The sequence below is a fragment of the Notolepis coatsorum genome (genome assembly GCF_963971535.1).
Source record: "Notolepis coatsorum genome assembly, chromosome: 1".
Classification (NCBI taxonomy): Eukaryota; Metazoa; Chordata; class Actinopteri; order Aulopiformes; family Paralepididae; genus Notolepis; species Notolepis coatsorum.
In genome coordinates, this window is record NC_140165.1 from 158,527,924 (window position 1) to 158,553,549 (window position 25,626).

The following is a 25,626-nucleotide window of genomic DNA, read 5'->3' on the forward strand; positions in this document are numbered from 1 at the left end:
GTTAAGCCAAGAGAGGCGGGCATGCATACGGCTCACATTAGACCTTAGTGAGCAGCCCAGTACCAACCGTGCTGCCCTGTTCTGGACCACCTGGAGCTTCCTGAGGTCACCACTGGCAGCAGATGACCACATCGCAGAGCAATAGTCAAGATGACATAAAACTAAACTTTGCACTATCTGACATAAAAGGGGACGGGCAACAAAAGAAGCACATTTCCTGGAAATACCAATTGCTCTTCCCCTTTTTAAAACAATATAATTAATATGCTGAGACCAAGACAGAGTGCAATCCAGCATCACTCCAAGGAGTTTAGTACTTTCAACTTGTTGAACTGCTGAATTACACAAGTTTAAATGAAGCTTTGGATTTGTAGATAACCTGTGCCTTGTTCCCAGCACAATACATTTAGTCTTGGAGATATTAAGGACAAGTCTATTACATACTACCCAGTCATGCACAACTTTAAGTTCTCTACTCAAAACTTCATTAAGTACATTGCATGATGGTGCCGCGTAATACAATGTTGAATCATCTGCATAAAGAACTGTTGTAGCACATTTGGTAGCCCAAGATAGGTCATTCGTAAATACAGAGAAGAGCAAAGGTCCTAGGCAACTTCCTTGCGGCACGCCACACTCTAGACCTCTGCTACTGGACAGGCTGCCATTTAGATACACCTTCTGTGATCTAGAGGACAAATAACTTAGTATCCACTTTAAAGCAGAAGAGTTAAAACCATAACATTTAAGTTTATCAACCAGTAGAAAATGGTCCAGCACATCAAATGCAGCACTAAAATCTAACAGCACAGCTCCCACCAACATAGAGTTATCTATAGCTTTAAGCCAGTCATCAGTCATCTGAGAGAGAGAGAGAGAGAGAAAGAGAGAGAAGGAGAGATAGAGAGATAGAGGGGGATACTAATTAATTCCGCCCCCCCCCCGAGGAGGAATTCACCAGCCGCCACTGAGAGAGACGTGAATTGCATTGGTATCCGTTTATGTATAAAGCCATTATTGATGATCTCCCACCCCACATCACTTCATCTACACGGATGCTCTGTCGTCACCATTTTCTTTATTTTATTATTATTTTTTTTAATGATCTTTTCCCCCCTTCTTTTTTAGTTTTTCTCCCCTCCCAATGTTAGTCGTTATGCCAATTCCCAATCCCCTTCCTGGTCGTTGCGCACTCTACCCCCTACCGTTGGTCCAGGAGGGCGGAGACTATCACATGCTTCCTCCAACACATGTGTACCCAGCCCACCGCTTCTTTTCACCTGGCAGCGCGGACTCTCACTGGGAGAGTGTAACGTATGGAAGGTCACACTACCTCTCTTAGATCCTTCCCTTGCTGTGCAGGCGCCCCGACCGAACTGTAGGAGTCGCTGTTTACAACGACCAGGACCCACCCTCGCCGGGTTTCCCACCCGCTAACACCGCCAATTGTGTTAGTATGGACGGTCGGCCAACTCGGAAGCACCACAGCTGGATTCTATCCCACTGTCTCTGTGGTGGTAGGCAGACGCTTAGTCCGCTGCACTACCCCGGCCGCCCTGGGTCATCACCATTTTCTGTGCTAGATGGCAGTTGCACAGCGCTCATATAGAGCAAAACGCTAAGTGATTAAAAAATTTACTCAGCGCTCACGATGAGCATTCTCACCATTAGCGCTCAGTTACCTAACTGTAATTGAATGGCAAAAAAGAGATTATCAAGTAAACCTCAACAGAGATAAACCTTTTCCTGGTTTGTTTTTCGGTGTCTGATGGAAGCGGATTGTCTCCTGTTGCCTATGTTGCAAAACTGTAACTCGTTGTATGACTATTATGATGATTATGACATTTCACCGGAAAAGGTGTTTATAAACATATCCCTTACCTTAAACCTAACCTTGACATTACCCGACACAGCCACGGTCATTCCAGTAGATGGGATCTAGACACCACCATGGTGGGAGGGGCTATACAGACTAGTAAGTGGTTTCCAAGACAACATGATCAACAGATACCATATTAATACATGCAGCACAGTGATTGTTTGCTTGTTTGGAATAATGTAATATGGTGGAGTCTGTATGGTACTCACTAGTAGGTGGAGTCTGTATGGTACTCACTAGTAGGTGGAGTCTGTATGGTACTCACTAGTAGGCGGAGTCAGACAACTGGTACTCTCGGCGGCGGCTGTAGCACTCCTGAACTCCAGTGTCCCTCCACAGACTCTTAATAGCCTCCACCTGGTCCTGGTCCAGCTCATCCACCTTATCTACCTCCATACCCAGCACCAAGCTAGCATGACTCTGAGGACATACAGTACATACACACAAATGCATACATACACACACACACACACACACACACACACACACACACACACACACACACACACACACACACACCACACAGACACACACACACCACACACACACCACACACACACACACACACACACACACACACACACACACACACACACACACACACACACAGTTAGGGAAAGGTCCACCAACCTTTTCTCCACTTTTCACCATCGAATACTTCATGGAAAGGAAAGGAGAAATAAGAACATGCAAAGTTTATCCTAAATCTGTCCTGTTTGTCCTCTGATCTATAACCTTAACAACTAGAGAACAGATATCTGACTAATATATCTATCAATATAAACTGATGACATCATGATTATACTCTGGCTGCTGCAGAGACAGTGCCTCTGGGACTAGACTGTTTAAGCTTTTATATTCAAATTAACTTTATTTCTTTATAGTCTGTGTGTGTGCAGCCTGTTATCTTTATCTTTATCTTTATTACGGATCCCCATTAGTCATCACCGCAGCAACAACTAGTCTTCCTGGGGTCCACACACAACAAAAACAGTACATACATACATAACATTATAGTAGCATACATTTAAAAATATATTCCAATATTCCTACATATAAAAATAATTCCAAATAGCATTACAGTACACAAACAGAGTATCAGATCACAGAAAATACAATAAAAGGGATTAAACTATCAGACAGTCATATCTTTACAGTGTAAACTACAGTATCTGTGTTTTTCTTTAATGTAAACTAAATTAATTAGCTGTGTGTCAGTTAAAATTGAATCTACTTAGAATGTAAGTTCCTTCTAAGTTGTGATTAAGTTATGCATTACTATAATAAAAGCAGCTGCACCAAGGAGTTAATCTATGTAGCAAGTAAATAGTTACACACACCCCCAGGGTAGCTGTCAATCATAGTGTCATAGAATTATACTCACTAACGGTAAAAACCGTTCTTCTGCCACATGGCACTGTGGTATAATATGTCCTCATGTAAATATGTTCCCCTTACCTGTGCCCCCCCCCCTCTCTGTGGAATCACCCCCCTCCCCTGTGTCCCCAAACCTGTACCCCCTCCCCCCCATCTGACCTATCAAATGGGACCACACACCCCCTTTGTTGAACTATAAAGGGCTCCTCCCGACCACAATCAAGGTCGCTTTACCTGGGTCATTTCAGCTGACTACCTGGGGAGAGCCCCTCAGCCATTCTCTCTATGTAATCTATCTGTTTGGTTAATAAACCCTTGTTATTACCCAAGCCTCGGTTGACTGAGCACATTCTTCATCAGGATATCTACAAATATCCCACAATTGGCGTCTACGAACTTGTGACGGACTTTTTGCGTCCTCCCGGCATGCTGTATCGTTTCATCTATACAGAGAAAAGTGAGTATATAGACTGGTCGACCAAAAATGTATGGAAAGGAATTAAAATCTTCCCGCTTTTCTCTGTGCCAGGTGAACATTACAGAATGTTGTCAAATATTGAGATCATGGCTGAGTAAGAATAATGTGCATTAATATATCTGATCTGTATTGAGAATCGTTACCAGGGCGCGCGTGCACCTGGGTCCTTATCAGGCGGTTCTGAAAGGATGGGTTATATGTGCTAGTCCCAAAAGTTTAGGCACAAAGGTTGAAGTGCTATTCCAGGTCGAGTCGGAGCCGACCAAAAGCTAAGGCACACAGTACAACAAAAGAAGATACGTGAGCTTATTATGATGTGATATCCTTGAAAACGCTACTCTGTTAAAAACGTTCTGTGATTCCTTTGCAAAGAGGCGGGAAGTAGGACAGAGAAGCTGATGGAATCATAATTAGAAATTACCAGAGTAGCGTCATAATATTCATTGTTTCAACCTCAAACTAAGCTCACAATCTCTTCCATTCCTGAAAACGATGTATTTTGGATTAAATTAACCAATTGATCAATACAGATAGCGGGAAGATGATCACGCGATGTCCTAGTTAGTACATGATTACGCGATGTCCCGGGAGTACGTAAATGTACATTAAACGGGACATCAGTCGCGGAAAGTACATTAAACAGGACGTTAGTCGCGGGTTAAGAGGCCGAGAGTATGATTAAAAGGTATATATAATCTAATATATCGCTGGTAAATTTCGAAGTCAGGTTCGGTCGTTATGATTTTAATAACGATGTGTAGTTATATATCAAGGGTATAAATGCCTTGTCGCAACAGATGTTGGCCGACTAAACGTACAGCGATCCAATACAGTCAGATATACACACACGTTAACTTATATGTATTAATGTTTGTTTGTCTGTTTAAGTCTCGTTTGTATGTGCACAAGTATTATAGGACCCGTCGCGTTGCTTTATTGAGTCAAGAACCGGCTGCGGATAGCGCGACGAGCATTGAGAGACGAGTTACCGTTATACAAAGAATAACATTGAAGTGCAGTTCACGGGAACAAACTAGGATAGTAATTTCCGGAACCGGCCCACGGGAACAACCATTTGGGGAAGTATAGTTTTATCGTTTCAGTTTGTTTACGTTTCACATATGCACAGGCGCGTTCATTCGGTAACAAAACGCTGGTATAGGAATTCCAGGCTATTGAGAGCTCGTTGGAAAAATACTGTATGAATTGCAAAGCGTTATTTCCGAGGCGAATGAGAACGCACGAACGTTGCATGGAGCGATGACGTCACGCTATGCGCGCCGTGAAGCTATGATTTTATATTAAACTATCCATAGGCAAACGTAAAGTTTAATATGCCCAAGGCCGAAGGTATATGAAATCCACGTGTAGTATATGTTTTATTTGTATATGTATGTGCGCGCTGCCATTGGAAAATGTTGAGCTGCGGTGGCGAGATGCGAGTTGCATTATCCCAGACCACCGGAGAAACGAACCGAACATTGCAGCTTTCCCCGGTGAGTATGAAAATCATAAATATGGATGCTTTGATTGATTGATTGAAAACTTTATTAACAGATTGCAGAATGGGTACAATACTGTACAGCTCAATACACACAATTGTTAAGGGGATGCAGACCAGAGGAAGACTTTTGTCTTGTTTACATCAGGGTCCCCCATTTTCAATTCATCAGATAGTCAGTACTGCTACTCCTTAAACTATACATTTATGACATACCAGATTTGCAAATTCAGTACTGTTTGTGATAAAAAAAGGAGTCAAGAAAAGGGAGTCATTTGACGTAGAAACTGTACATACACAACTATCATCTCAGTTACAGTAAATTACAACTATCTCAGATCACTTGAGTGTTTATGTGCTTTAATTTACATATTATAAGTCACATAAAGCTAATTACAATGTCTGTTTCAGAATTATAATACATCTGTGGGCGTACCGGTCATACTGACCATGGGAGCTAAACAAACACTTCCGGTTCCCAGTATATGGCAGTACAGGAATTGTCCACATAAACAGCGTTAGATTAGACTTTATAAGCTTTCAATGTTAAAAAATTTGGGCACAAACAACATAAATCATGTTTAAAAGTAAGATGTTTAGGTTATATTCACTTGAGTTAATGTGTTTATCTAAAGAACCAATGAAAGATAACTAGCCCTTTCCATTGTAAGACATTTTAAACATGATTCAAAATGTGTGGGTCCACATTCATATGATGCTTGTGTACATATGCGATATGATTGATAAATGATAACACTATCATTACATCCTAGGACGGGATGGATGAGAAATAGCTGATGTTTTGTTAAGCTCACAGACAATCAAGGAGAACCCACTCAGATGGTCTTAGAAAAGAGTGGAAAATTAACATGTGTTTGTATTTACAGATCTGGCTCTGGGTCAAGATGCAGAATGGGTGTAAACACATTGTATCACAAAAGTTGAAACTCCAGTGATTTGCATCTGAACACAGACAAGACACAAAGTGAGACCAGCTACAATCATTTAAATTGAGACCCCAAAGTAATCTACATTTGAACACTCAAACCAGCTGAGGACGATGTGGAGTGAAAGACAATGCAAATAGCCAGTCTGACCACACCTATAGAGACTCAACTTAGTATCTCCACTTAGTATAGTAGGAAGTATCGCTTTAGATGCAGATTTACACTTGGGAGACAAAGCAATGCAAATGCCTACACTCGTGACCACAGACTTGATGAACTCACCTGGCGGTGGATGGCAACAGAGAACCACTTAATTAACATGAATTAGACACCGGTGATGAATTTGCAGTTATGAAAATCTACCTAACTCCCATACTAACAATAACTAACCAGTCGTTTTCATCATCTCTTTTCAAGAGGCACATGAATTAGAGAAGTGCCCGAGATGAAAGATTAATGATGAAAACAACTACTTACAATCCCCTCCTTCTATTCTCTGTTTATAACCAATAACATGCATGACTATTCCTTAGACTATTCTTTTAACAACTAATACATTTCCATGACTGCAAAATATCAACCACAAAATTGAAACACAATTATCTAAATGTACAAGGTATACACGTACATTGATCATTTAGCTGACACTGTATGACAGGACATCAAAAAGAGCACAACTCTATCAGCTGAGTAACAATGGTCATCAAAAGGTTGAGTGCCACAGTGTAGGTTAGTTTATTAGGATAAATGCATGACAATAAGGTTAGTTAGAGGTAGATTTTTTATTCTTGGTGTATTAGAGGTTAAATTAATTAATACTACTTAGATAGACGAGACAATGAATGAGTATATTCCATGCAAAATACCTGGCTGCCTAGAGGTTTTTGTTGTGTGTTTTTCTCTATGCTTACAGAGCGGCGAGAAAATTGCAAAGAGAACCAGAGAGGTCACGACCCAAACACCGTTAAGGACAGGTTAGTACGAAGATGCATCGACTCAATGGTAAGTAAAATAAAAAACATGCATAATGGTATTACACAATAAAAAAACTATGAATTGAATTAACCCTAAATGATTTTCTTCTTTAGCAAAAAGGCGTTGAATCATTTATGTGAGGAGGTTTTCTAAGGCAGTTTTCATCATCCTCAGATCATAAATTGGTGAGAGGACAGGACGAGTGAGATGACGCGTGACCTGAACCACGAACGACGGTGAAACCAGGCAAGGAGGAACACAACCCAGCGACCCGCGGCAGACCATCTGCAAAAGAGAACTGAAGTCCCCGACCATCAAGGTGGATTCCCATGACAAGATTGTCATCCGTGTGAGAGAGAGCGTCCTACTGACTAGCCACTACACCGGCGGGCCCTCGCCCTCCATCAAGTGGTACCGCAATGACGAGGAACGGGGGGGACCAACCACCACACAGCACGTTCAAGAACGCCCTGACCACCATGTCTCTAGGCCTGATAGGGGCCAAGCGTGAGCACAGTGGCAGACATGTGATGGTGGTGGAGAACAACATAGGCTGCAGGAAAAGACCACTATAGTTGACTGCTACCGGTGACCCTTGACAAGGTACACAGGGAGCGGACGGCGACCTCCTGTAGGCCCCCTCTGAATGAACGACGACCAGTGAATGTTCCCGACTGCATCGTCAAGAAGAGACATCATCAGAGACCTGTGGAACAAGATACTTCTGAACACACATTGTCCACATTGTTATGTATGTATTGGCCCTGCCACACGACAGACCGAGAACAGATGATCAACACTTCACAGCAACTGTCAGATTCACAAACAAGAACTGTTTCACAGAGTTCATATGTATCTGGAAAATTATTGACTAGGAATATGATGAAATACAATCAGTAAGATTGCATTAACCAATTTTATAATGACAATGAGAAATGATCACAGAGTCACATTGCAAAATGGTATTGTTAAACAGGGCAGAACCAGTTGGATTGTTCCAAGACACCAAGTTTGTTTTGACCATTGATAGTATGCACCACAGAACAATGCATAACGATTATCATAATCACCTTTTATATTAACCACTAGGTTAACGGTTTTCAATTTTATTTTGACACATTAGCCACTAAGGTAATGTCTATTGTATGTATTTATTTAATTTTTATGTGTTACTGTTTGGCCCTGCCACACGACCGACAGAGAACACCTTGTCAACAACGACGCAACATCATTCAGATTAATACCTTCACAAGCAGGAAACTTTTCACACAATTGTATGTATCTGCAAAACGATGAACTAGGGATGTGATGAAAAGAAATCAATGAGAAAGCATTAACAATGGTTAGTAATAATGAGCTAAAATGTATTGCTGAAGGAAGAAGTGACCACATGATCACATTACATCACATTTGAATCACTTAGGTTACAAAATTGTATTGTCAGACAAGAAAGAATCAGTTGTTTTATTCTCTCATAGAAGAGGACATGTAACGTTGTTTTGCACCTGTATGGTGAACCATTGATAGTATATGCACTAGAATTACATACAGAAGCGATGCATAAGATGTTTTATCTCCTCATTTATAGAGAAGAAATGGAGAAAATTGCCTGATTCTAAGTAAAGACCAACAAAACTGAGGCAATCACAGATGAAAGTGACACTCAAACTCAGGGTAAATACAACTGGATCCTAAGTAATTTCATCAAGAATCATCATAAAACGTGCAAAAATATATATATATATTTTTGAACAGTTTCCCATAATCAATCATGTTAGTTTTATTAACCACCAGGTTAACGGTTGTTAAAATGTTTTTGTACACATTAGCCTTATGTGTAAATCCTATTCCTAATAATTATGCACACAATTTTGTTTTTTCACCCTGTGCACTCTGACCACACAGACAGTGCATGTATTTAATTGGTTTATTACGATGCCTGTATGCACAACGATCACATTAGCTCCCCAGAGTCACGTCATGAACGACTGAAGGTATGCCAAGATATTTGCACAGCGATAGCTTCAAATGATTATGTTAATTGTTGTTTGATATCAGAGATGAGGACCACTCATTGATATAGGTATTTTGAGCGATTAATAAAAGAAAAGGGTGACATCTATTCCCACATCTCTAATATCAAAATAACACAGACCGCAGTCCAGTCGATCATGTCATGAATCATGTATATAAATAATACTAGTTTAAATTATTAGGCCAACCAACAGAACACATTGGCCAACATTTTCATTATTTTAATTATTTTCTATTTTTTTCATTATCTGATAACCGATGGATTACATCGGTCCCCACTTTTACCTGTTCCAAACAATCCTGGTATATTATACATTAATCTCACCCACATTATAAGAAAGAAAAGTGAGTATTGTGGTATAATATGTCCTCATGTAAATATGTTCCCCTTACCTGTGCCCCCCCCCCCTCTCTGTGGAATCACCCCCCTCCCCTGTGTCCCCAAACCTGTACCCCCTCCCCCCCATCTGACCTATCAAATGGGACCACACACCCCCTTTGTTGAACTATAAAGGGCTCCTCCCGACCACAATCAAGGTGGCTTTACCTGGGTCATTTCAGCTGACTACCTGGGGAGAGCCCCTCAGCCATTCTCTCTATGTAATCTATCTGTTTGGTTAATAAACCCTTGTTATTACCCAAGCCTCGGTTGACTGAGCACATTCTTCATCAGGATATCTACAAATATCCCACAGCACATATATTCATTTTGCAAAACAGAAATCCAGTAGAAATTGTATTTATTGACATGATATTAGAGCCATGATGATGGAACTGTATCTTTGATTGGACACCTGTCCAAGTTTCAAGTTCAAGTTTCTTTAATTTTCTGTTATGCTCCAGAGACTGTGCTAGACAAAAGATAAGTATGAATAAAATAGTATAGCATGTAAAAATAGAAGTAAAAAGTAGAAGTCACGTACGTAGACACAGTGTTCAGTATATACATATGTACAATGTTCAATGCAGTATGGTAACTGAGTTACCATACAATATACAATATACTATGCAGTATACTAATATACAATATACTATATAGTGCAAAGCAGAAATGGGGTGAGGTACAATTTAGGTACAATTTACAGTAAGGTGTACTGAGGTATGGGTTGTAGTGCAAATCCTTTACCAATAAATATAAAGTGTGTTTAGGTGTTCTAAAGTGTGGAGTGTGGGTGCTGCAGTGTGTTGTTTGTTTAAAGTGAGTGTGTGCGTGTGGATGTGTGTGTTGTGAGTGCATTTGATGGTTGTTGCATAGTGTTATTGTTCGTTGAGCAACCTGATGGCCTGGGGATAGAAGCTTCTTCTGAGTCTTTCTGTGCTTGCCATGAGACTCCGGTATCGCTTGCCTGACCGCAGCAGTTCAAAGAGGCAGTTGTTTGGGTGGCTGGAGTCCTTGATGATTCTCTTAGCCTTACCCCTGCACCGCTTGTTGTAAATGTTCTGTCATTAACTGAACTGGGTTCTGCGGTTTAGAGAGGATTAGTGGATTATTATCAGATGCTTGTTATGAATCAGACATGACTAAAGAATCAGACTCTCTTTTATTTTCATTTCAGGTAGTTGTACTTAAGAGAATTGAAGGCTGGCATCTGTAAATGCAGATATAAGTATTCTTATTTTATTATCCTCATTATTATTATTATTATTATTATTATTATTATTATTATTATTATTATTATTATTATTATTATTATTATTATTATTATTATTATTATTGTTATTATTATTATTATTATTATTATTATTATTATTATTATTATTATTATTATTATTATTATTATTATTATTATTATTATTATTATTATTATTATTATTATTATTATTATTATTATTATCATTTTCTTTCCAATGATATGAAAATCTGAAAATAAGTGGTATATGATGGAAGATACGAAAGTCAATGCTTGAAGGGAAATGGACTTCGGAAATCTGTTTAAAATGTTTTTATTTTCTGTTCTGTAAAAGTCTTGTCGAATGTAATGTTTTATGTTTTGTGTGGACCCCAGGAAGACTAGTTGTTGTTATGCAACAGCTAATGGGGATCCTAATAAACTCAATAAACTCAATAAACAATAGTCCTTCAGCAGGCTGAGTCTAGCCATGGCTCCAGGGTGATTCTATGACCTACTGGACCATGACTCTACTGTTCACGTTTCTCTCCTCGCGTGACTTGAGTTCCCAAGTCTACTGTTGTCAAACTCCTGGCTGGTTCGGGACCACAAGACACTGCCACCCTCTGTGGGGTTTTTGGACAAGGATGTTGGGGGTTTGGGTGGAATGACGGTACCTGGTTCTTTGCATCAGAGAAGGAGATGCGGAGTGTCTCCATGGCACGGATCATAGACTGCATGGCTGTGAAGATGTTCTGGTAGACCAGCTTAGAGTAGCCTCTCTTATCCTCCTCTGTATAGCCTCCACCATGGATGATCCGCATCTGTTTAATAAAGGTGCTCTTCCCACTCTCACCAGTACCTGAGAGAGAGAGGGAGAAATATAGAGAGTGGTCCAGGGAAATGTAGATTGAAGAGGTCATTGGACAGGGCTATGTTCAGGCTGAACAGGTCTTTGTAAGGTGTCTTGATTAATCACAGCTGTTTTTAATTAAAAAGAAAAAATCTTTTAACCCACGTTTTAATTCATAATTTACTTGCCAATAGTTCTGCAAGGGACTGCATACTGTGTGTATAACTGGACTGGAAATCTGGAAGGTTCCTGTGCATGTGCGTGCGTGCTTGCGTGCGTGCGTGCGTGCTTGCGTGCGTGCGTGCGTGTGTGTGTGTGTGTGTGTGCGCTTGCGCGTGCGTGCGTGCGTGTGGTGCCAGACAGAGAAAGTAAATGTGTCCAAACAAATCTAAACCACTGACATAACCCTGAAACCACACACACAGCTACATTGTCATTCCTTGTGGGGACATTCCATTGACATCCATTCCCTCAGCCCTTAACCTAACCTCTAAGTCTAACCATAAACCCTTACCTTAAAGGAACACGCCAACATTTGGGGAAATTAGCGTATCGTCTTCTCCAGAGAGAGACCAGAAGATAGATACCAGTTTCCTCTCTGTGCGTGGGAACATGTCTATGTTTCCCGGGTTCTATGTTCCCCGGGTTCTATGTTCCCCGCTTTTTATTTTAATTTTTTTTAAATGGTTCTATGTTCCCCCATCCGCAAAAGGGTTCTATGTTCCCCGGGTCCTATGTTCCCCCTATGTTTCCCATGTTCCCCGGTAGCCGCAAAAGGGTTCTATGTTCCCCGGGTCCTATATTCCCCCTATGTTTCCCCGGTAGCGATAAAGGCTCGCCCCAGGCTCGCCACAGCTTAGCCTAGAGAAAGACTTCTGTCTTGTTTACATCAGGGTCCCCCATTTTCAATTCATCATAAATGTACAGTTCCCTCCCCCTTGTATATATTTACTGTATGTCACAAATGTAACAGTACTGCATTGAGTATGTCATAAATGTCATTATGAATTGAAAATAGGGGACCCTGATGTAAACAAGACGAAAGTCTTTCTCTGGTCTGAATCCCATTAACAATTGTGTGTATTGAGCTGTACTGTACTGTACCCATTCTGCAATCTGTTAATAAAGTTTTCAATCAATCAATCAATCAATCCCGCACAGTGCAATACTCCAATTCAGCCATTGGCAATTCAGCCATTGGGTGGGTGGCGCTGCTGAGCGGGCCTGTGACGGCCTGACAGCGTGGGGACAGAGAGTGCTGGGCTGACGTTCTGCAGATGGATGCTTCTCACACAGACCGCAAATAAGAACCAACGCTTATAAAATGATTTAATAGGCTAAACTTCATTTTACATTTTTTATTTTACACTTGTTTATTGTATTTGATTTTTCTCAACATAATGCTACGTGGCCCGACTAGATCCGTGACTCCGTTGCGATACAAATGAATAATCTATAAAAGTGGCTATCTTTTTTTTTGAAGACCAGAAAAATACTTTTGTCTTGTTTACATATGGGTCCTCCATTTTCAATTCATCAAGACATTTATGACAAGATACAAGAGATACAAGAGTTGTATTTGTCACGGCATACAGGTATACAGTGAAATGCGGGGGGTCTCGCCCGCAACGATGTGCATAATACAAGTAATAATAATAAAGTCCAACCAATAGAGCGACATAGTGCAATAAACAAGTAAACAAAGTAGGCATATCGGTATGGTCCTGTGGTAGTGCAGTACACTGTTAGCTACGGATGAAGCATTGGGTCTTTATGTACACTGCTATACAATGCTATATTATACGATCTCAAGCTATACTATTCTTAAAGTGATCTTTCCTTCTGTAAAGTGTCCATAGTGTGAGCGTGTGCAGCATGAGTGTGTGTGTGCTCATGTTAAAGTGGCTGCTAGTGTGTGAGCGTGTGCAGTGTGTGTGTTGTGTGTGTGCTCATGTGTGCTTGTGTGTGGAGAGTTCAGTGTTCAAGGCTCTGATGGCCTGGGGGAAGAAGCTGAGCCTAAGTCTCTCTGTCCTCGTTACTGGTGCTCGCAGGCGTTTGCCTGACCGCAGCAGCATGAACAGGCTGTTGTTGGGGTGGTGAGGGTCTTTCATTATCCTGCAGGCTCTGGATTTGCACCTCTTGTTGTATAGGATCTGCAGGGTTGGTAGTGCAATACCCGTGGTACGCTCGGCTGAGCGCACCACTCTCTGTAGGGCCTTCTTGTCCTGTGCCGTGCTGTTGCCATACCAGGCAGTGATGTTTCCAGTCAAGATGCTCTCTACAGCTCCGGAGTAGAAGGACTGGAGTATCTTCCCAGATACTCTGAACTTCCTTAACTGTCTCAGGTGGTAGAGGCGCTGCTTCGCCTTTTTTACGACTGAGTCTATGTCTGTTGTCCATGTCAGGTCCTCTGAGATGTGGACCCCCAGGTACTTGAAGCTGCTCACCCTGTCCACGGTAGCCCCGTTTATCCTCAGTGGTGTGTGTGTCTCCTGCTGTCTCCTCCTAAAATCCACGATCAGCTCCTTGGTTTTACCAATGTTCAGGAGCAGGCTGTTGTCCTGGCACCAGCGTTCCAGTACCTCAACCTCCTCCCGGTAGGCCTTCTCGTCGTTGTCCGAGATCAGCCCCACCACCACTGTGTCGTCCGCAAACTTCACTATGGAGTTGGAGCTGAACTTGGCCACACAGTCGTGTGTGTATAGTGAGTACAGCAGGGGGCTCAGAACACAGCCCTGGGGGGACCCGATGCTCAGGGTGATGGTGTTGGAGGTCTGACCCCCCACCCTGACCGCCTGGGGCCTTTCGCTCAGAAAGTCCAGTATCCAGGCACTCAGAGCGGAGCTCAGACCCAGCTCGATCAGCTTGTCCACCAGTCTGGTGGGGACTATGGTGTTGAACGCTGAGCTGTAGTCAATGAACAACAGTCTCACATAGCCCCCCTTCTGGCGGTCAAGGTGAGAGAGGGTGCTGTGCAGTACTTGGGAGACCGCATCGTCAGTGGACCTGTTTGGCCTGTATGCAAATTGCATAGGGTCCATATCACTGGGGAGGGAGGCACAAATGTGATCCTTGACCAGCCTCTCGAAACATTTCATGGCCACAGAGGTGAGTGCCACCGGTCTGTAGTCATTGAGACATGTTGGGCAGGGTTTCTTTGGTACAGGGATGATGGTAGACATCTTGAAGCAGGCAGGGACGCGTCTATGCCAAATACAACGGCGTTCGGTTTCCGCGTGGCCGTTTTGCGCTCTGATTGGCCGAGCGCGCGCATGAGCCGTGACAAGCCTCTCTGCCCTCTGCTGCCAGGCTGGTCCGCGACCCTCCGTGCTGCGATCGCCAGTGGGGAGAATATGCTCCCGCGAGCGGCATCGCTGAGCTCTGGTGTCCGAGGGAGAGACTGTCTTATTATGGGGCTTATGCCGAGAAGCAGTAACACAACATATACCGATTGGAAGGACTCCCATCTCCTCCTTCCTGCTCGTGTCACACAGGGCTGCGCTGTGCCGAGGTGCCGCACCCTCGCGCGGCTTTGCTCTCACTCGAGTGAGGAGGAACGGAAGACCGCTGGTTCTCCAACATACAGCGGTGTGCTCTTCAGAATGTACCGGGAGAAACGTTTACTGTACCCCGCGGACATAATAAGCATATAAGCAGTGCTTACTAACGTTATTAGTTACGCTATTTCTGACCGAATTAGTCATTCATTTGTAAATATAAAGACATATTCATAATCCAACATATGTGTAAAGAAACAACATATACCGATTGGAAGGACTCCCATCTCCTCCTTCCTGCTCGTGTCACACAGGGCTGAGCTGTGCCGAGGTGCCCCCCCCTCGCACGGCTTTGCTCTCACTCTCGAGTGAGGAGGAGCGGAAGAGGCAGAGAGGCTTGTCGCGGCTCATGCGCATGCGCGTGCTCGGCCAATCAGAGCGCAAAACGGCTACGCGGAAACCGAACGGCGTTGTATTTGGCATAGACGCGGCAGGGACCACTGAGTCCGCCAGGGATCGATTAAATATGGCGGTGAACACAGGGGCTAGCTGGTTAGCACAGGACTTAAGTATGCGTCCTGTTATTCCATCTGGGCCAGCAGCTTTTCTGGTGTTCACCTGCATAAATGCTCTTCTCACACTGTGTACCGACAACGAGAGAGCGTCCCCGCCCCCCCGCGGTTGCCCCCCCCCCCCTCCACAACAGGCGGCGCTCCAGTGACGTCACTAGCCGTTGAGCTAGCGGCGCAACTGTCTGCACCAAACCGAGCGTAGAAAGAGTTGAGTTTGTCCGCGAGAGAGGCGTCGTCGCTCCCCATTGAGGGGCCGCTGACTTTGTAGTCAGTTATTGTCCTCAGTCCCCGCCATAAGCCTCTTGTGTCGTTTTGTGCCATTTGTGTCTCCAATTTATCAGCATATGTCCGTTTTGCAAGACATACAAGACATACAAATATACGGTACTGTGTAAGAAAAAGAGATCATAAAAAAATATACATCCGAAGGGGAAGAAACTGTACATTGAAGGGGGTTGGGTAGGTGGGAGGGGGGCTATTTTGACATTTACCGGGGCCAGTTTCTGATTGCAGCCACCCATAGGTGCTCTTTGAGAGCGGTTTTGAAGGAGGGTAGGGATTCACATTCCTTTACGGCTGTGGGTAGGGCGTTCCACATTATTGTGGCATAATTGCAAAACGTGTTTAGTCCCTTGTTTGTGCCGAATCTGGGTTTAACATGATTTGTAGAACTCCCTCTGGTGTTGTGGTTGTGGACTTCACTGACCTTTAGGAAGTATTTTGACATGTACATGGGTATCTTAGTGGTGTAGTGTATCTTGTAGACCAGGCCCATTGCAAGTTGCTGTACTCTGTCGTCTACTCTAAGCCATCCTAGATTGTCAAAATGGGCACGGGTAAGGTGGGTTTTAGGAGTAAGGCCAAGCAGTAGTCTGACCAGTTTGTTTTGTGATGTTTGTAGCCTTGTATTTAGGGCCTTTGAAGTGCTTTGGTACCATGAGGTGCACGCATAGTCGTAGAACCCTTGAATGAGTGCTCCTGTTAGAGTCTTCAAGGTATTCTTATTTACCAGAGAGGAGATCCTGTACACAAATCTTATACCTGACCTTAAACAGACCCCTGAAATGGCCCTGCTTCAAAGCAAAGATGGAAAATACCCTCAATTAAAAAGAACAAGTCTAATAGACTCTTTACAAGAATGAAACTTGTAATAAAACTTGATATCTTGCAGAGCAAATTATAGGCACAAGAACACACACATGAGCATGCACACACACACACACACACACACACACACACACACACACACACACACACACACACACACACACACACACACACACACACACACACACACAATAATAAAAGCAAACACACATGTATGGAGGCAGTGAGGCACACACATGCACACACACCAGCCAGAGCCATTTGTTAAACAAATGTGTTTATTCACTGTGTGTGTGTGTGTGTGTTACGACCCTGGCTCAGGGGCACGCAACCTATGTGCAAACCAACACCAAAACCCTGTGCTCTAACTCAAAGTGCTACTATCTCAAGGAACTATTAATATAAATGTTAACTAAAGTACTAAGGTAACCCAACGGACAAGGACTAGAAGAACGTGACAGCTCTTTCTCTAAGCACAGCCAGTGCATGTGTGTTACTAGGTCTGCCTTTAAAGCTCCCCAGCAGGTAACCAATTAGCACTAATTGGCTAATTGGCAGGCCTCACCTGCATGCCCGGTGACACAGGAGTGATCAGGCCTCTAGTACATAACACCTCCCCCACCAAACTGGTTGCCCAAGAGGCAACCACTACACAACAACCCATAAACAAAACAAAAACAACTGTGACCCCTTAGTTGTCAGGGCCACTACCACAACAGCGATAACGGGTACCACAAACCCCGGTACTATGATCGTGAGAGGGCGTTTGCTAGCACGTTGTACCTCCCACGATGTGGCGAATATCCAAGTTATACGCCTGGAGGAACAAACTCCATCGCATCAAACGATGGTTCGAGTTCACCATGCTGCGAAGAAAAACCAAAGGGTTATGGTCTGTATTAGGGCTGACCTTCGAAGCTTTTTTTGGCAATCGAAGCTTCGGGGCCGAGCTTCGATTTTAATTCGAAGCTTCAATTTTTTTTTTTTTTTCTTTTTTTTTTAATATATATTTTTTTTTTATATATCTTATGTTGTGGGACTTGTACAGCACTTTCGTAAACGTTGTTGTTTTTAAATGTGCTCTATAAATAAAGTGGGTTGGATTAATTAATTAAGTAGCCCCTTTCGTGACTGACGCATCCAACAAGGTTTCACTCGGCTGTGTGATTTAATTCAAGGTGGATCGCTGTTGTCGTTTGAACAACTTCAGATTTCATGGGAACTACCAATCCCCCAAATCAAGAATGTTTAAGATGAATGAAGTAAGATTTTGATTATTTGAAATATGGCCTGTGTAGACTAAACTATGCACAGAATTATGTCAGTCTACAAGGTCCGGATTCTACATGGTCCGGCAATGTAGACCTTGTAGACTCCACTACAGACCAATTATTAGTGAATGTTCATGCATTTTTAAGAAGGGCAACTTCCACAAAAAAACAAAGAACTCACCAAAACATCTCAGTAGCACCTTATCTAAATGTTATATTTCATATATGGAGATTCATATTTATTTATGTATTGCATGCATTTCTACATTTTATTTCCTATTTTGTTTATTCATCCCAGTATCTTTCTTTCTTATGTGTGGAATTCTACAAGGTGCGCGCACACACACACACACACACACCTACACACACACACACACACACACACACACACACACACACACACACACTTACATTTAGTCATTTAGCTGACGCTTTTATCCAAAGCGACTTACAAGTTCTGTACGACAAGACAGCAAGAAGGGTACAACTCTATCAGCTGAGTAACAATGTTCATCAAAGTGTTGCGTGTTACAGTGTAGGTTAGTTTATTAGGACAAGTGCATGACAGTAAGGTTAGTCACGGTTAGATTTTTTTTTTTTTTTTTTTTATCATTTCAGATAATGGTTGAAGAAGTGAGTCTTTAGTCGACGGCGAAAGATTGGACGGGATTCGGCTGTCCTAACTGGGATGGGTAGTTCACACACACACACACACACACACACACACACACACACACACACACACACACACACACACACACACACACACACACAACTACACACACACACAAATCGAAGTAAAAAAAAATATATAGAATTTTTTTATTTGAAAAAAAGATTTTGTATTTTATTTTTTTTTTAAACTTCGATTTTTTTTTTATTGCTCGAAGCTTGTGCCATCGAATCGAACGTTCGAAGCTTCGAAGCATTTAAGACAGCCCTACAGTGGATTATACACTACTTTATCAAGGCAAGCCCTCCTGCCCTGGACGTGTCAACTAAACAGTGAGTCTCTCTCTCTCTCTCTCTCTCTCTCTCTCGCTTTTGGATTGAAAATACGTGGATTATGGCTTGTTCAATATCGTCTATGTTTGAATGAATGAATGAATGAGAACTTTATTAACAGATTGCAGAATGGGTACAATACAGTACGGCTCAATACACACAATTGTTAAGGGGATGCAGACCAGAGAAAGACGTTTGTCTTGTTTACATCAGGGTCCCAGATTTTCGATTCATATCGATAGTTTAATAGCTAGCCTTGGCTCGTTTAACAATATGCAAAATATGTGTACAGCCCTGTACTCATACTGAAGTTATTCTTGGTATATAATAGGTCTGATTGTGTAACGAATCGATTCCACGTCGCGCTGTGTGTGAGAGAGAGAAGGAGAGAGGGAGAGATCTGCGTGTGTTTGGAGACGGAGCGAGTTTTGTTTCTAACTTTTCTATTTATATATTGTGTTTCAAGTTGTGAATTAGACTATACTTTATTTGACTGGTTGTGTGTTGTTGTAGTAACAGCTGAGCGACTCGTTCATAAGAGCCGATTCATTGCCGTGAGCGTGAGTCGAATCGCTCACGTCTTGCCATGAGTCGGTTGCGTGGTACTGTACAGGTTTGCAAAATGTTTGGTATAGCGCCCCTAGTGGCGAAGCATCCACGAGCCGCTACTGCATTCAATCAGTCTGTGACAGTCTATCATCACTCGAAAATCTACTCTGCTGAAATCTTGTCGGTTTTACACGTATGATCAGTGGCGGACTGGCCATCGGGACGTTCGGGACGAATCCCGATGGGCCGGGACCAAAGTGGGCTGGTCCAAAAAAAAAAAAAAAAAAAAAAATTATACTTTTTTTTTTTTTTTTTTTTTTTTTACTTTTTTTACTTTTTTACTTTTTTTTTTTTGGGTCAGTGTGTGGGCCAGTGTGTGGGCCACTAATGTGGGCCGATGTGTGGGCCAGTGTGTGGGCCAGTGTGTGAGTCGGTGTGTGGGCCACTAATGTGGGCCAGTGTGTGGGCCGGTGTGTGGGCCAGTGTGTGAGTCGGTGTGTGGGCCACTAATGTGGGCCAGTGTGTGGGCCAGTGTGTGGGCCGGTGTGTGGGCCAGTGTGTGAGTCAGTGTGTGGGCCGGTGTGTGGGCCAGTGTGTGGGCCGGTGTGTGGGCCAGTGTGTGAGTCGGTGTGTGGGCCACTAATGTGGGCCAGTGTGTGGGCCAGTGTGTGGGCCGGTGTGTGGGCCAGTATGTGGGCCGGTGTGTGGGCCGGTGTGTGGGCCAGTATGTGGGCCAGTCTGTGGGCCGGTGTGTGGGCCAGTGTGTGAGTCGGTGTGTGGGCCACTAATGTGGGCCAGTGTGTGGGCCGGTGTGTGGGCCAGTATGTGGGCCGGTGTGTGGGCCGGTGTGTGGGCCAGTATGTGGGCCAGTGTGTGGGCCGGTGTGTGGGCCAGTGTGTGGGCCAGTGTGTGGGCCACTAATGTGGGCCGGTGTGTGGGCCGGTGTAGTGTGTGGGCCGGTGTAGTGTGTGGACCAGTGTGTGGGCCATATGTGGGCCATTATGTGGGCCGGTGTGTGGGCCAGTGTGTGGGCCGGCAATAAAACAATAAACAAGTTGCATAAACTAAATCAGATTAAAAATGATCACAGTTCTGGTTTGCCTTAAGATGCAGTTTAAGATGGGTCTTGAACATGGAGTATGTGGGGCACTCTCTAATCACAACTGGCAGGCTATTCCAGTAGTTACCACTTTTAACAGAGAACACAGTTTTTGCAATGGTAGTATACCGAAAAGGCACCTTACAGTCCCCTCTACTGATGGCCCTGGTGGTAATGCCAGTGTCTGCTTTCTGTTGGATGAACTCATTCAATGGGGGAGGGGCAAGTCCATGCAGAACCTTGTACATGAAGCAAGTATATTTGAAAACTTGGAAATTCTCTAAACTTAGCATGTTATGTTTTTCTAAAACATTACAGTGATGAAATGAAATTGGTTTCCTATCAAATACTTTTATGGCTTTTTTGTAGAGTAATTATATTGGTGTAAGAGTAGTGACATATAAAAGAGACCAGTTGATAAAACAGTAGGCCTACTCGATGTGTGATAAAATCATTGAATGCAGAAACATCCTTGCAGCATTAACTGGCAGGCAGGGCCTGATCTGCCTGAAGTTTTCGATGTTAAACTTGACTGTTTGTCACTTTCTTCACATGACTTTTTGAAGGTCAATGTAGAGTCCAATGTGACCCCAAGATACTTGAATTAATGTACAATGTCCAGCTCCGCCTCTCCCAGAAACACATTAGAGTGAGTGACCTCTACTGGTGACTTTGTGAACATCATACACACTGTTTTCTTGGTGTTAAGTGAAAGACATGCTTTTGTTAGCCAGTCTTGAATGAGACATGAGACATCAGTGAATGAGCTTCACGTTTCCTCCCAACCGCGAGTAGGCCTAGAAGCGCAGAAATGGAGAATGCAAAAAAAGAAAGGGTGGAGCTGAAAAAGCTAGAATTAAAAAACTAAAATTGCTAGTAAAAGACGCAGAACAATGTTCTAAAATTACAGACATGTTTACCCGCTGCTGCTGCTAATGATGATGAAGTTCAAGTGGAAGGAACCAACAGTAACATGACAGGTGCATGCAGTAGCCTAGTGCATATTCTACTGTTGGTGTCTGCCGGTTCATGAGGGCTAGCTAGCCTATACTAGCTCTTGCAGTGATTTCAGTCATTCTATTACAAGACAATGTGCTTTCCGTATTCCTGATTCCTTACAGCACGTGGACGTAAATAGTTGTGACTTGTGACGTTTTTTCTCTGACTAAAAGTTTAGTTAGCAATGTTAGGACTAGTGCCCACCACAGCATCAGAAGCTAAAGTGCTAACCTAGAGAGCCAATCAGAACCTAGGACGGGCTGCAAATTAATCGGCTACTAATATTATAATTGTAAATACTAAAATAAAATACTATTATGTTCCCTTCCAAATTTTCATGTTGATATAATATTGGTAATCTAATTGATTGAATTGATTAGTTGCCATTTTACATGCTTAAATAAGATGTACCTTAGAATTCCCAACTGTTAGCCATGTTCTCGATCTGTATATGATTAGTCTCATCTACATGTTTGTAAATAACCACAGCTAACTAGCTTAAGCTAACAACTAGGTCAACTACTACCCCGTAGTTAAACATATGTGATTGCATATAACAGCTAACTGCTACAGCTAAGTTGGTAGTTAGCCTATTCCATTAATGTTGAATGTATTTATGAAGGTTGTTGATGGTGGTTGGCGCTGATTAGCAGACATGATTCCGTCAGTCTGCCACAGGGCAGCTGTGTTTGCTGATGCTGCTCACAACCACCAGTAGTGTATGACTGTGTGAGTGTGAATGCTTGATGGTTTCTGTGAAGCGCTTTGTGGAACAATGCTGATATACAGTTAAGAATGAGTAATTCGCTTTTGGTTTTTAAGAAAAATTTGTAAAGCTATTTTTGAAAACTACAGGGGTGAATAATACTGTTTTCTTTTGCTATTTTCTTTTAGAATACTGTTTTGGAGTCTTAATTTTTTTAATTTTTGTTTTTTTTTATCCACTTTTTCTCCCATTTTCTACATTTTCTCCCATCCCAATTTCGTATCATCCAATTCAACCCTCCCCTGTCACGAACGCTGTTTCTTGCCTCCCACAAGCCGGCTGCAATGTGGACTAAGTCATACATAGCACAAGTCCCCTCCGGTACTTGAGGTAACAGCAGTCGCATCTTTTCACCTGCGCAGCTCGATCTCTCAGTGGCGAGGAGTAACGCGTGGGAGGCTCACGCTGCCCCCGACACTTCCTGATTCTACTGCGCAGGCACACCAACCGACCTGTAGGAGTCGCTGTCCACAACGCCCAATCCCCACCCATCAGTTTCCCACCCCCTAATACGGCCAATGTGTATTAGTATGAATGACCAGCTAAACTGAAAGCAATGTGGAGCGCTGGGCTCGAACAGGTGAGCCCAGCGTCTCCAGTATTTGTGGTGAGCGCCTTGCCCACTACGCCACGTAGCCGCCAATTTTTTTTACATTTTTGTTAAGAATATAGGACAGGCATATATAAGCATTATGCTTCAGTCTGTACCTTTTCAGTCACTGTAAAATCAAATATTGTTAAATGATGGGGTATATTGTATTGTGTGAGATGATGACTGAATAAACTACTACTACTACTACTACTACTTTGGGTGTTTTCAAAAGGCTGAAAAACGCTGTATGAATTCAAGCCATTATTATTGATTGCTGATGTTCTTCTTATGCAGTTGACTCTGAGGAAAGAGAGAGAGAGAGAGAGAGAGAGAGAGAGAGAGAAAACAGGCTCTTGGAATGGGTGTCTGGGAGGAAGTGGGGGGTCTTTCAATGTTGATTAAACGGCAAGCAACTAATGTCATGAGTGCCAAATTAAAGGACAATAAATCCAATAACTGAAATTGTGTAGCACAGACCTTTCTATTAGGGATGCTCGATATTGGCTTTTTTACTGATACCGATATACCGATATTGTCCAACTCTTAATTTCCGATACCGATATCAACCGATATCAACCGATACCGATATATGCAGGGTTTCCCGCCCCAAGAAATGGAATAATTTCAGGTAATTAACATTACATATCTCTTGTTGTGGAATTAACACAACATTATGCATACTTTTGACAATAAATAAAATCAGAATTGGTTCTTACTTGCTTGCCTGGGTAAATAAAGGTTATAGAAATGTAAATAAAATATTATTTCTTTAAAACCGATACCGATATTTTTCGATATCACATTTTAATGCCGATATCGGCCGATAATATCGGTAGGCCGATAATATCGGACATCCCTACTTTCTATGGATCAAAACCTCAATATTATTATGGTGTAGTTAATACTTCATGTATCCTTAATCCCTAGGCTAATGAGGCACTAAGATGTTAGTGCATGAGTGCACATCTAGGGGCGGTGTGTAGATTTGGTCTCCCTGATGTTGACTCCTTAGCCACAGCCTTGGGTTGTTTAATACTGGACAAGTGTTTCATAACGCCCGTTGTGTGGGCCGGTTTCGGGGCCGGTGCGTGGGCCGGTGCGTGGGCCGATGTGTGGGCTGGTGCGTCTGAATGTCCCGGGCTGAATTTGTGTCCCAGTCCGCCACTGCGTATGATTGTGTACGTACAGTAGTGTAATGAATGAATAAAAACTTTATTTAACAGATTGGAGAATGGCTACAATACAGTACGGCTCAATACACACAATATTAAAATGGTGAAGTGCTTTGAGCAGGATAAACTTATAATATACAGTGTTACAGTTATACAGTTACAGTATATAATATACTGTGGCGATAAGAAAGTAGTGAGCCAGAGACGTAGGTCGAGTTGAGTACTTTACTTATCCTGCACATAGCATTTACAATAACAACAACCCGTCACCCGGAACCGGAAGTGGCATTTAACCTTTCCCCTAACCAGTCCAACCCACACTCTTAAAGGCACAAGCCCACCTTGGTGAATGTCTCTTAATATAGGTCACCACACAGGCCCCCCCAGAATTCACCAAAACAAAAACTGCAACTAATTAATAGCCAGTGATCAGTCCATCAATGAACAGATTAGCGCATGAAATAGTCAACGTGGAGGGGGACGGATCAAGCGGCTGAACCGACTGCGCCTAACCAGAGGGGGATTAAGGGAGAGAAGTGGGACCATCGGCCGGGCCACGGGAGGGGCCAAGGCCGGAACAGAGGACGGGGCAGGGGTCTGAGCCGAAACCGGGGGGTGCCCCCGCCGCGGGGGTAGGGCCAACTGAACTGGTTCGTCCTTGTCCAAGTGGGCAGGCTTAAGACGGTCTATAGTGACCCGCTCCGGCCTGCCCCCCATGTCCACAACAAAGTTTTTAGTGCCTGCCTCCAGGACACGGAAAGGCCCGTCATAAGGGGGCTGCAGCGGGGTCCGATGGCTGTCGTGCCGGATGAACACATATTTGGCCAATGGCAGGTCCCTGGGGATGTAGGACTGGGGAAGGCAGTGGCGGGATGTTGGAATGGGAATAAGGGCATCGGCAACACCCCGGGACACTGTTCGATGGGAGGCGACGGACCAGGAAGCTGTGGCCTCCGAAAGAAACTCCCCAGTGAGAGAAAACGGGGTTTATTCAATGTATGTGATGTATAGATTGGGGGGAGATGACCACAGCTAAAACGGTGCCGGGTCAGAGAGATCGAAATGTGCATGGTTTGCCTTAGAAGAGGGTGATAGAACAGTGGTCCAGTAGCCAGCAGAATGTTTAGCAGCCAGCCGAATGTTGACATTCCTTGTAAGAACAAATTGATAAGAGCGAGGGGGAGGGGTGACATCTTTGATGAAACAGTAGAGAAACGTTTTGAAATGTGTGAAAGGTTATTAGCAGTTGTCATGAGTGTCGCATGACAACCAGGAGAGGGGCGGGGGGCCGTCGTTGCTACGACGAAGATCTATAAGTCGAACAGTGGTTCCGGGTATAAGGC

The 25,626-nt window shown here is 43.2% G+C and overlaps 1 protein-coding gene across 2 annotated transcripts in view; it reads right to left on the reverse strand.

Moving 5' to 3' along the window:
* Positions 1-25,626, reverse strand: part of LOC311234459 (guanine nucleotide-binding protein subunit alpha-14-like) — a gene marked incomplete at both ends in the record, with an annotated part of 56,763 nt that overhangs the window by 12,379 nt on the left and 18,758 nt on the right. For both annotated transcript variants that reach the window (XM_084321642.1, XM_084321643.1), the window contains 2 exons: positions 2,145-2,299; positions 11,479-11,663. In XM_084321642.1, coding sequence (XP_084177768.1) covers positions 2,145-2,299; positions 11,479-11,663 — 340 coding nt within the window. The remainder of the gene's footprint in view (positions 1-2,144; positions 2,300-11,478; positions 11,664-25,626) is intronic.